General features: G+C 42.2%; 1 protein-coding gene across 1 annotated transcript in view; it reads right to left on the bottom strand.

Moving 5' to 3' along the window:
• The window catches only part of TAP1 (transporter 1, ATP binding cassette subfamily B member), a gene marked incomplete at its 3' end in the record, with an annotated part of 20948 nt that extends 8672 nt beyond the window's left edge, over nucleotides 1-12276 (bottom strand). Inside the window, exons 1-4 of the mRNA XM_015826094.1 lie at nucleotides 11772-12276; nucleotides 4738-4852; nucleotides 2387-2517; nucleotides 665-870 (exon numbers count right to left, since the gene is read on the bottom strand). Of these exons, the coding sequence (XP_015681580.1) occupies nucleotides 665-870; nucleotides 2387-2517; nucleotides 4738-4852; nucleotides 11772-12276 (957 nt within the window). The remainder of the gene's footprint in view (nucleotides 1-664; nucleotides 871-2386; nucleotides 2518-4737; nucleotides 4853-11771) is intronic.
• Nucleotides 12277-12476: the final 200 nt, after the last annotated feature.

The raw sequence follows: 12476 nt of genomic DNA, 5'->3' as shown, positions 1-12476 counted from the left end.
GGGGGGACATGATAGCAGTGTTCCAGTATCTCAGGGGCTGCCACAAAGAAGAGGGAGTCAAGCTATTTTCCAAGGCGCCTGAAGGCAGGACAAGAAGCAACGGATGGAAACTAATCAAGGAGAGAAGCAACCTAGAACTAAGGAGAAACTTCCTGACAGTTAGAACAATTAACCAGTGGAACAACCTGCCTCCAGAAGCAGTGAATGCTCCAACACTGGAAGTTGTTAAGAAGAGACTGGACGGCCATTTGTCTGAAATGGTATGGGGTTTCCTGCCTGAGCAGGGGGTTGGACTAGATGACCTCCAAGGTCCCTTCCAACTTTATTATTATTATTATTATTAATTATTATTATTATTAGCAGAACGCTATTGGAACAAGAGAAGATCGAGGAAATGTATTCCTAATTAGTATGTTGATTATGAAATCATAAGAAATTAATTATTATTGCTTGTTGTTAAATATAGACAACAAGTTGTTTACTAAGTACTAAAGATTGTTATTCCAAAAAAATCAACAAAATAGATTTTTTTTTAAAAAAAGAAAAGAAATAAGCAATATTTCTCCTCAGTGGCCTCTGGGGAAATGGCCCTTGGGCCTCTCCCCCACAGTACCCCTCGAGCGGGGCTGGAAGGGACCTTTGAACCATCCCACCCTTTGGTCACCTGGTAGTAGCTCCCTGTGAGCTTCGGCAACAGCAGGATGAAGAGCAGGGCTACGGTGACAAAGAAAGTCAAAGGCACAGAGATCCATAGCATCATGGCGTAGTAGCAGACGCCTCGGAGCAGGTACCACATCAAAAGGCTGAGATCGTTCGAGAGGGCTTCGCTCATGGCATCGATGCCGGACGAGATGTGGGAAGTGATGTCACCTGAGGAGAAGGCCAAGCAGGACAAGCCCATCGGAAAAGATGTCAATTGGGGGAGGCCCGCACTAGCTGCGGCCTTTGCCTCCCCTGTTCTTTTGGTATCCATCTGTGGGACTGACCGCCCCGTCTTCTGAACCAACTTTGAGGATGGAGAGATCACTCGACCAGTGGTGGGATTCAAATACATTAACATCCGGTTCTCTGCATGAATGCAGGCCTGGGCCTCAGAGGCCTAGAACGGGCTTCTGGAAGTGACATCAACGCACTTCCTGTGGGCTGTTCTAGGCCTAGGAGGCCTCCTTTAGGCCTCCAAGGCCTAGAACAGACTTCCAGATGTGACAGTTTCCTGAATCTACTACCCTCCCCTTCTCTAAATCCTTCCTTCCTTCCTTCCTTTTTTTCTTTCTTCTTTCTTTCTCCCAACTTTCTTTTCTTCCTCCCTTTCTTTCTTCCCTTTCTTTCTCTTTTCTTTCTCTTTTTGTACTCCCTCCCTCCTTTTTTCTTTTTCTTCCTCCCTCTCTCCCTCCCTTTTTTCTTTTTCTTCCTTCTTTCCTCCCTCCCTCTTCTTCCTTCCTTCCTTTCATTCTTTCTTTTTCTTTTTCTTTCTTCTCCCTCCCTCCCTCCCTCTTTCTTTCTTCTCTTTCTTTCTTTCTTTCTTTCTTTCTTTCTTTCTCTCTCTCTCTCTCTCTCTCTCTCTCTTTCTTTCTCTTTCTTCTCTCTCTCTCTCTCTCTCTCTGTTTGCCTCTCCGTCTCTCTCTCCTTCTTTTTTTCTTGCAAGTGCTCAGACTTTAATTAATCAGGTAGTGGAAGCAGTTTATACAGTTCTCTCTGTAGTAGAAGTGGGAGGAGTAATTTTTTCCCTAATTCCCCTTCGTGCAAGATCTGTATAACACTGAGTATCGTTTTTAAAAGGATTTTTAAAATGTACTTTTAAAAATATGTTACTACTAAAGCTTAAAAAGGAAGACAAAAACTTATACAAACTAATAGAGGAGAAAAAAAGAAAAAGAAAGCAAAGGGAAAGCAAAAAGGCAAGGAAAGAAATAAAAAGTTTTTTTAAAAAATGGAAAAAAAGGGATACAAAGCAGCTTCTGATATTCTTCAAAGCGGTTACATGTGCAAAATCCTTTTCTTCCAAATTGCTTTTGAAAGAGATCTATGCCCTGACTCACAGCTAGAGCAGCTGAACTTTATCATAACACACAGTATCTTTAAATTATTTACTGAAGTGTTACAGGGGATAGCATTTTTATTCCTGTATTTTTGGCTTGCAGCCTGGGGAGTGTTGGACCAGAAAGGCAGCTCCTAAGTCAGGGGTTGGCAACCTTGGCTCTTTTATGACTCGTGGACGTCAACTCCCAGAATTCTGGGAGTTGAAGTCCACGAGTCATAAAAGAGCCAAGGTTGCCTAGCTGGCTTAGGAATTCTGGGCGTTGAAGTCCACGAGTCATAAAAGAGCCAAGGTTGCCAACCCCTGTCCTAAGTAGAGAAACAATGAAGGGAATTGCGGATTCTCTACCTGTTCGGTTAGTGCTGAAAAAGCCGATCTCCTGGCGCAGGACAGACCGGAAGACGGAGCCCTGGAAGCGGGTGTGAAATCGGTTCATAACCGTATTGTACAGGAAGTCGCAGAGAAACTCTGTTGTAGCACTGAGAGGAATCAGAAAAACCGTTACCTATCATGACTCCATCTTTAGCTCTCTCCATTCTTTTCTCCTACCTGCTTCACCTTTCACCTCTTTTCCCCTATCTCCCCCCCTCCCCATTACACATTTCATCCCCTGCTGCGGTCAAGAGACCGACAGCCTTGGTTTCCCTTTTTTTTTTTTTTTGGCAATCCCAGGGTCACCGTTTTTTTGCAAAACTTCGCAAAATTCAAAATTTATCACAGGGATCGTTACCTCAGGATAAATGTTCTTTTAATCTGTCGTGGTTTTATTGGTTCATCAAAATATAAAATACAAAGAGAAATTCAAAAAAATAATAGAAAACTAGGAGGAGGAGAAGGAAAAAAATGGTGTAAAGAGGGAAAAGACGAGAAAAAGGCACCAACGTCCGACTCTCTTTAGCACAGGAGAAGATAGCAACGTTACAACCGCAACTTTTTTATTTTTATACAACAGCCTGTACAAGCCACTTCTATAAAAATAAACCTATCTCATTAGGAAAAACAAAATCAAAGTTTCATGTATTTTTTTTAAATTCCAAGCGCAAAATCCGGAAGCAATTTCAAAATAGAAACAGGGTTAGATATATTCTCTTCCTTGGATAAAAGAATCAATTTGACCATCTCTGCTTCTCTTTGCTGTGGAGAATAATATATGCTTCTGTTAACTCATTCATCTTTATCATAATTCATATGAAGAGAATCTGCTATTATTTCATTTTTTTTTAACCCTAAAGGGAGAAAATACTTTCTCTAGTTTGGATATTTTACTAACTTTAAACAATTGTTGTTGTTATTGTTAGTTGTGAAGTCATGTCCAACCCATCGCGACCCCATGGACAACATTCCTCTAGGCCTTCCTGTCTTCTACCATCTTCTGGAGTCCATATAAGTTCACTCCTACTGCTTCGGTGACTCCATCCAGCCACCTCATTATCTGTCGTCCCCTTCTTCTATTGCCTTCAATCTTTCCCAGCATTAGACTCTTCTCCAGTGAGTCCTTCCTTCTCATTAGGTGGCCAAAGTACTTGAGTTTCAACTTCAGGATCTGGCCTTCTAAAGAGCAGTCAGGGTTGATCTCCTCTAGGACTGACCGATTTGATCGCCTTGCAGTCCAGGGGACTCGCAGGAGTCTTCTCCAGCACCATAGTTCAAAGTCTTCACTTCTTTGGCGCTCAGCCTTTCTTATGGTCCAACTTTCACAGCCATACATTGCAACTGGGAAAACCATGGCCTTGACTAAACTTCAAATAATACTCAAGTATTATATATAAAGGGTGAAAAAAGCTGTCTTCATTTTAAACCCAGGACTCAAAACGCAAAACTACATTAGAGCTTTCATTCAGTTATGTATATCAGACCAATATAAGTCCAATCTGCTCCAATTAGCTCGCGAATTCAAATCTCTCTCAATATACAATGTGGAGGCGGGCAAATAATATTTACCCTGAGATAATAATCACTGCGATGAATTTTGAATTTACACAGCAGAAGGAGCCAAGCTGAAACTGCCTAATTACCCTGGAGGGGAAGGAGACAGATCACACAAAGCCAATTGCTGTCCTTTGGGTGAAAGGAGTCGATTTATGGGTATAACAAAGGATGTTGTGTTATAAGATGCCCACGATCAGTAGAAGGGATTGGAGCCTCCTTAGAAACGAAATTTAGAGCTGTGTTTCTCAAACTCAGCAACTTTAAGACGGGTGAACTTCCAGTCCCAGAATTTCCCTGCCACCTTGCTGACTGCAGAATTCAGGAAGCTGAAGTCCGGTTGTCTGGTGGACATTGTTCATCGGCATTGTAAGGCATCCAGAGTCACTTTAAATAGCGAGATGGGCAGCATATAAATTTAATAACTAAATTAAATAAATAAAGCATTAAGTCCCTGGAAGACGGTATCCATAGTATGCCTTCTCTGCCTGGTCTAATGGGGTAGCCCATTGATAAACTGTTCCCATTTTTTTCTCTCTCTCTAGACACACACACGCACGCACGCACGCACGCACGCACACACGCACACACACACACGAAGCATTTCCAAATGTACTCGTTTGTGATCCAACTTTTCCCTGCTATTGTGACTAAAATGCATTGCAAAATTTGCTGATTCCAACCGTACCACAGGTTGATTTGCGCACTGGTTAGAAATGGGCAGAAATAGTTTGGTGCAAATTTGCATTGAAAAAAAACCCAACAAATTATACCTGGCCAGAGTGAAAAAAGTCATCATGTAAAGAGCATCCTTGAAGGCCGAGGCTCCTTTCTTGCTTATGAGCAAGTCCGTCACTTTCCCGGTATAATATGGAACTGCCATCTCCCCTGAAAGACAGAGATTGAGAGAGATTGAGTGATTGTGTATATGTGTGTGAGAGAGAGAGAGAAGAGAGAGAGAGAAGAGAGACACACAGAGAGAGACAAAGAGAGACAGAGACAGACACACACAGAGAGAGAGAGAGAGAGAGAGAGAGGGAGGGAGGGAGGGAGGGAGGGAGGGAGGGAGGAAGAAAAGAAAGTTGGGAGGAAGAAAGAAAGAAAAAAGGAAGGAAGGAAGGAAGGAAGGAAGGAAGGAAGGAAGGAAGGAAAGAAAGAAAGAAAGAAAGAAAGAAAGAAAGAAAGAAAGAAAGAAAGAAAGAAAGAAAGAAAGAAAGAAAGAAAGAGGGGTTTTAGAGAAGGGGAGGGTAGTAGATTCAGGAACCTGTAGACCAGTGATTCTCAGTTTAAGAGAGGGGCGGGGAAGAGAGATATATATATTATTGATTCCCTTAAACGGAATAAACAACCCACACAGTATTAAAAAAAAACCAGCAATCCCAAATGAAGACAATATTAAGCAAAGACTAAGGAATGAATTGTGTGGACTGCTGAAAACAACTATACTATGGCGTTCAGTGTTATGCAGTAACAGGGTCAAAAGTAACAGGCTGCTTTAATTAATAACAAAATTCTGCTAGCTTCATCTCACATTATGAGCTTCAAAGCATTTTAAAAATACTTTTTTGAAATGCGCACCACGTAAGTAAATTCCTGCCAGCCTGATATGGATACTTGGACATTTTTACTGCTATTTTTAATTAATTTATTTTGCTCAAACTAAAATCCCATTTCTTTTCTTTTTCCCAACAAAAGCAGAAATAAATCCCGGTTAAAAATCCCATTCCCCCCCTCCCCCCGTGGATGCTTACAATTGTTACTTTGAAAGAAATTTTTTTTTAAAAAAAATTGGAGGCCTGGCCTAGAGACATCCAAAATGACATTCCCAAAACTCCAGTTGAAAATAAAAAGGAAATCGGAAATAACTCAACTCTGTGCAAACCGTTCAGAAGTAATGCGATACAGGAAAAATGCCCGCAATTAGAGGACATCTGTCCATTTTTGAATTGACAAATTCGGAGGAAATGAGGAGTAACAGAAAAATTAAAACAAGACGCTGTGAGGGCAGCTGACTAAAACGGCTTTTCTGAAAGAAAGCGGAGAAGAGAAGCACTGAAGTGAAGTCACCCGGTAGGAAAGTTCTTTTGCTTTACAAAACCCGGATTATTCTTCATAAAGTCCTCGTTTTCCGCAAGAGCCATTTTAGCAAATTGCTTTTACTGTTCCCAAAGTTTCTGGCTGCGTTTCAACCATCCGTGCCTTGGAATGTGGAAACGAGGCCTGTCTATACAAGCATGCCCCAGCATTTTTCCTGAGTCTATTCTCGAATGAGAATGAGGTCAGAAATAGCAAAGGGCACGTTACAAACATACAAGATTGCAAGTCAGCGACAAAAGGACACCCGTTAGAAGTGTCCTTGAGTGATTTCTGCCGTGTGTTCTAATTTTCCATAGGTACTTTGAACACTAGATTTCGTTATGAACTGGAGATAAAGAAAACTTATTTTGAAATTTGGAAGTATGAATATTAAAAGTTAAATTCGAATATCGATTTGTTTATAAAGGTTAAATGTAAAGCTAATGAAGATATACTTAAGCTAAAAATATATCGATAAATATAATAAACAGGTTTTTACTTAGCTGATATAATAAAAACTGCATTAGCTTAAACATGAGATAATAGATATTAAGAGAAAAAGAGAGGAAGAATTTGATGCTGAAGGGAGAGTAATTTGCTTACTCAATTCAAGACGTTTGGAAATTAATAGAAAATAAGAATGTTATATCGTATTATTAATTAGCTGAGGTAAGATGGTGAGAAATAGAATACAGTATGTTCAAATAGATAAGATGTGTATTCTGAATATTAGATTTTGTGATGTATTGTGATAATGGGAATTTTGGTTACTTAAAACTTGGAAACTAGAAATATTAAATGTTAAGTTAAATATTAGCGGGAAATTAAAAACTGGGGAAAACTAATTAGGACACTGATTGTCTATAAAGACTGAATGTTAAAATAATAAGGATATGTATAAGCCAAAAATTATTGATAAATGTAAGAATGTCATTTTTATCTAATCGACTTAATCAGAATTGTATTAGTTTAAATAGGAGACAGTAAATACTAAGGGGAAAAGAGAGGAAAAATTTAATGTAACAGCTTGAGAGTTGCACTAAAGATACTTGTATGTTATTGTATTATCGATGGAGTGAAGCTCTTCTCCAAAACACCTGAAGGCAGGACAAGAAGCAACGGATGGAAACTGATCAAGGAGAGAAGCAACTTAGAACTAAGGAGAAACTTCCTGACAGTTAGAACAATTAATCAGTGGAACAACCTGCCTCCAGAAGCGGTGAATGTTCCAACACTGGAAGTTTTTAAGAAGAGACGGGACAGTCATTTGTCTGAAATGGTATAGGGTTTCCTGCTTGAGCAGGGGGTTGGACCAGATGACCTCCAAGGTCCCTTCCCACTTATTATTATTATTATTATTATTATTATTATTATTATTATTATTATTATTATTATTATTATTATTATTATTATTATTATTACTATTATCATCGCACAGTCAGCCAGATGTTCAGACTGGATTTGGCATTTTGGGCTACCTATTGAGTCCTTACCCAGGACCTGGGATAGGCAGACGTGGATGTTTGATGGTATTACAGATATTGTCGCAGGATGGAAGCAGTTCCTAGTAAGGCCGACTTTTGCAATTGACTAATGGTGAATTTGTCAATGCCAATGGTGTTCAAGTGGTGCCCCAGTTGTTTTGGGATTGCACCCAAGGCGCCTATTATTATTATTATTATTACTACTACTACTACTACTACTATTACTATTACTACTTAAATGTAAAATTAGAAAATCAATAAAACTTTAAAAAAAGAATTTTTGGTTTTGCTACGCCTAAAAAAGCACCATTTCCCCCATTCGACACAACAAAAGCTATCTTTCGAATACCATTATTTCAAGTTTGTGCATATACGGACGGTTCCTCGATTTGCAAGGGTTCACTTAGTGACCCGTTCAAAGTTACAACAGCACTAAAAAAAACCCTGATTTACGAACCATTTTTTAGTTACAGCTTTGACAGCACCCCCACGGTCCTCCTTGATCCCCTTTTGCAGCCTTCTAACCAGCAAAGTCAATGGGGAAACAAGATTCATTTTAACAACCTGGTTTCTAACTTAACAACTGCAAGAAATGTCGTAAAAGGAGGCAAAACTCACTTAACAAATGTCTCACTTAACAACAGAAATTTTGGACTCAATTGTGGTCGTAAGTCAAGGACTACCTTTATGCGCAGGGATGTATGTAAAATGTGGTTTTAAAAAAGTAAAAAAAAATGATCACACCATCACGGCGTGTTTTTGTGGATTCCCACGTTCCATAGTGCAAAAAGAGAAAAACGATTTTCTATTATCTTTATCTTAACTTTGCACGATTGTAGGAACCAGTTCCGCAGCCACGACTCTCTCTGGCTGTTTTTTATTGGAGCTTTGGATTAAAGTCCTCCATAAAATAAACAAGTAAACAGCTATGGATTCCGGGAACAGTTGCCTCCATATGTTCGGAAATCCCCACGTAGGATAAACAGAGCGGAGGGGAGGAATTAAATACTAAACTTACCGCTACAATTCAGCCAGGAATTTTGGTCACGAGTCATGATCGTTAGATGGGTCATCATGTGACCTCTCGATTTCATGACAATTTTTGATGATGATGATTAAGTGAATCGTGTGGTTATTAAATGAACCGTGTGGTTGTAGAAATCTAGCATATGTAATGGGAGGTTTTTTTGCCCCCAAACTGCAAAATACATAGCAAATGACAAACATGTGACTATGGGATGCTGCATTCAGTTGTACCCATGTTTCCCCGCAAATAAGTCTGGGTCTTATATTAATTTTTGCTCCAAAAGACGCATTAGGGCTTATTTTCCGGTTAGGGTTTATATTCAGGGAAATATGGTACTAAATGCGTCCATCTGGCTGACGATCTTAACTGGGGTTTATTTTGGGGGTGGGACTTATATTACGAGCATCCTGAAAAATCATGCTAGGGCTTATTTTCTGTTTGGGTCATTTTCGGGGAAACAAGGTAAATGCAAGCTTGTTGCCAACCGCTTGAAATGCGGTCGTGTGGCTGTGCACATGTGCGCGGGTGGCAATCGTAACTTTCCAGGATGGGTTGTGAATAATTTGGGGGGAGCCTGTCATAACTTCAAACAGTCATGAACAACTTGCCTCCAGAAGTTGTGGGTGCTCCAACACTGGAGTTTTTAAAGAAGAGATTGGACCACCATTTGTCTGAAATGGCATAGGGCACGGGTGTCAAACTCACCGCATCACGTGACGTGTCACGAAATATTGTGACTTTTTTGCATTGTCGGAGCTGAGATGGGCGTGGCCTCCGTATGATGCAACCAGCCTGCGGGGCAGCAGTTTGACACCCTGGTATAGGGTGTCCTGCTTGAACAGGGGGTTGGACTAGATACAGTGCCCCCCCTCAACCTTTTGGGCACCAGGGACGTGTTGGTGGAAAGAGGTTTTTCTGAAGACAGGAGGGAGCATGGTTTTGTATGCTGCCTGCATCCCGCCGGTGGGGCTTCACTTCTTTGTGCGGCCCGGTTTCTGGGATGCCATGGCCCGGTACTGGTCCATGGACCGGGGGTTGGGGATCCCTGGATTAGAAGATCTCCACGGCCTCTTCCAACTCTGTTATTCTGTTATTAAGTGGCCAGTTGTTAAGCAAGGCCTAAAAGTAACATTGCATTATCACAACGGAAGTAGGTGCACGATGACATCACGTGCATGAGCGAAAGGGGCAGGGCTTGGGCTGCAACGAGGCATCAATGTTTTTCTCATTTTGATGAGATATTTCTGCCGAGAGCCAGGGCAATAATTTTTATATGCTTGCTACTTCCGAGTAGGACTGTAGGAATTTGCTGTTTCTTTTCTCTCCCAAATCCCACTTCTAAATTTTATTTACTTATTTATGAAGCCACGTTTATATGGCTGCTCATGTCCCTAGGCCGGGGGGTCCCCCACCCCCGGTCTATGGACCGGTATTGGGCCGCGGCATGCCAGCAACTGGGCCAACACAAACAAGCAAAGCCCCATCCGCAGGATGCAGGCAGCACACAAAATCACACCCCCTCCGGTCCACGGGAAAAACTCTCTCCACATAACTGGTCCCTGGTGCCCAAAAGGTTGGGGACCTCTGCCCTAGGCAACCAAAATAAAAATGAAAGAAATTCAAAATCCATTATAGTACGGGGGAAAAAAATCAAGACGAGGGCCTAAAAAGCCACAACAATAGGACACCTCCACCTTCACCTCAGACTCCATTAACTCTCTGCCCCCCCCTTTTTTGAAAGAACCCATTTCAATTTTCCCACAACTCTTAGACATTCCTAAATATCAACAGAAGAAAGGAGATAAAGGGAATTGGGGTTATTTAAAACTTGGAAATTATAAATACTAAATGTTAAATTTAAATATAAATGGGAAACTAAAAATCGGGAAAAACTAATTAGGATATTGTCTATAAAGAATGAATGTTAAAATAACTAGGATATGTATAAACTAAAAATATTGATAAAAGAAAGTTATTTTTATTTAATCAATATAATAAGAATTGTATTAGTTTAAACATGAGACAGTAAATACTAAGGGGAAAAGAGAGGAAATATTTAATGTAATAGTTTGAGATCTGTACTAAAGATACTTGTAATTGAATTATCAATTATCAATTAACCCATCTGCCACGTTGCTTTTTAAATATTTAAATGTAAAACCAGAAAATCAATAAAATTTTCTTAAAAAGAAATAAATAAATAAGGAGAGGGCAAGACTCTGATCATATATTGCTTGCCGCCATTTTGACTTTTTTTGACTCTTCCTGCAACAAATTCTTAACACAGGTAGTCCTTGACTTACAAGCACAACAGGGACCAGAATTTTCATTTTTAAGCAAGGTGTGGTTAAATGAGTTAAATGAGTCACACCAGATTTTACTGGCCTGCTTCTGCTATTGACTTTGACTTTCTGCTATTGACTTTGCTGGCTGGGAAGGTTATAAATGATCAAATGACCCCAGGATGCTTCAATCACTGTTAATACAGACTGAATCACAATCAGAATCACAATCAGCACAGAGCTGGAAGGGACCTTGGAGGTCCTTGTCCAGCCCCCCTGCTCAAACAGGAGACCCTATACCAGGGGTAGGTAACCCTGGCTCTTTTATGACTCGTGGACTTCAACTCCCAGAATTCCTGAGCCAGCATGACTCAGCTTGGAAACCTCTCCCTTTCCCCTCAGCATGGCTGGCTCAGGAATTCTGGGAGTTGAAGTCCACGAGTCATAAAAGAGCCAAGGTTGCCTACCCCTGCTCTATACCATTTCAGACGTGGCTGCCCAGTCTCTTCTTAAAAACTTCTAGTGATGAAGCACCCACAAGCACCCACAGGCACTGGTTGACAAGCACCCCAATTTTGACTTTGTGACTATAGGGGGTGTCGCGACGGTCGCAAGTGCGAGGACCGGCTGCTAAGTCACTTTTTTCAGTGCTATTTGCAACTTCAAATGTTCGCCAAATGAATAGGTGTAACCCAGGGGTAGGCAACCTTGGCTCTTTTATGACTCGTGGACTTCAACTCCCAGAATTCCTGAGCCAGCCAACGTTGGCTGGCTCAGGCATTCTGGGAGTTGAAGTCCACGAGTCATAAAAGAGCCAAGGTTGCCTACCCCTGCTGTAATTCAAGGACTCTCTACATAAGAGGTATTGTTGAAACTCTATGTTGATTGTGAGGGTGAGGGGAAGGATCACATCGGCCCCCTCCACAGGTCCAACTTACCCATGCAGGAGATCACCATAAGCCCCGTTATGGCCACAAACCGCAGCACCTCTGGCCTCAGGCAGGCGATGAGGCGCCCAAAGGAGGCCGAAGTCCTCTTTTCCGTTCCTGTGGCCCCCGAAGGGAGGAGGAGATGGAACAGCAGCATCCCCAACCCCAACCCCAGGTAGTTGAGGGCAAGGACCTCGCTCCTGCCCCAGCTGTAGGCCAGCTCCAGGGCGCCCCCTTCCGGCTGGTAGAGGTACTGCAGGCTAACGTAGCCGGGCATCTGGAAGGAGAGGACCAAGGCGCCTTGCAGCAACAGCTTCCAGGGAAGCTTGGCCTCTCCGGAGCGGGCGAGGGTGCCCCCCGCGAGGGCGAGCGACACGCAGCGCCCCACGGCGACGGCCCACAAGAAAGCCAGGGGGTTCCCCGAGGGCGAGGGCCTCCACCTCCAAGCCATGTGGAGGGCCAGGAAATCCAGCAGCATCCCTAGGGCGACCCAGGACCACATGCCCGGCTTCATCGCGCCGGTTCTAGACGGGCCAAGGAACTTGCCGCAAATTCGCTCGAGCAGCGCCTCGGTGCTGGAAGAAGCCCTGGCGAGAAAGGGAAGGAAAGAAAAAAAATGAGAGCAACGGAGAGAGAGAGAGAGAGAGAGAGGAGCGAAGCGGAAGGAAGGAGGGGCGGTCTTTGCTAAGAACCGACTTACGGGCCCTTGGAGGC

This window comes from Protobothrops mucrosquamatus, unplaced genomic scaffold (assembly GCF_001527695.2).
Source record: "Protobothrops mucrosquamatus isolate PMUCROS unplaced genomic scaffold, P.Mucros_1.0 scaffold2955, whole genome shotgun sequence".
In the NCBI taxonomy this organism is placed as follows: Eukaryota; Metazoa; Chordata; class Lepidosauria; order Squamata; family Viperidae; genus Protobothrops; species Protobothrops mucrosquamatus.
This window is presented reverse-complemented; position numbering and strand designations above follow the sequence as displayed.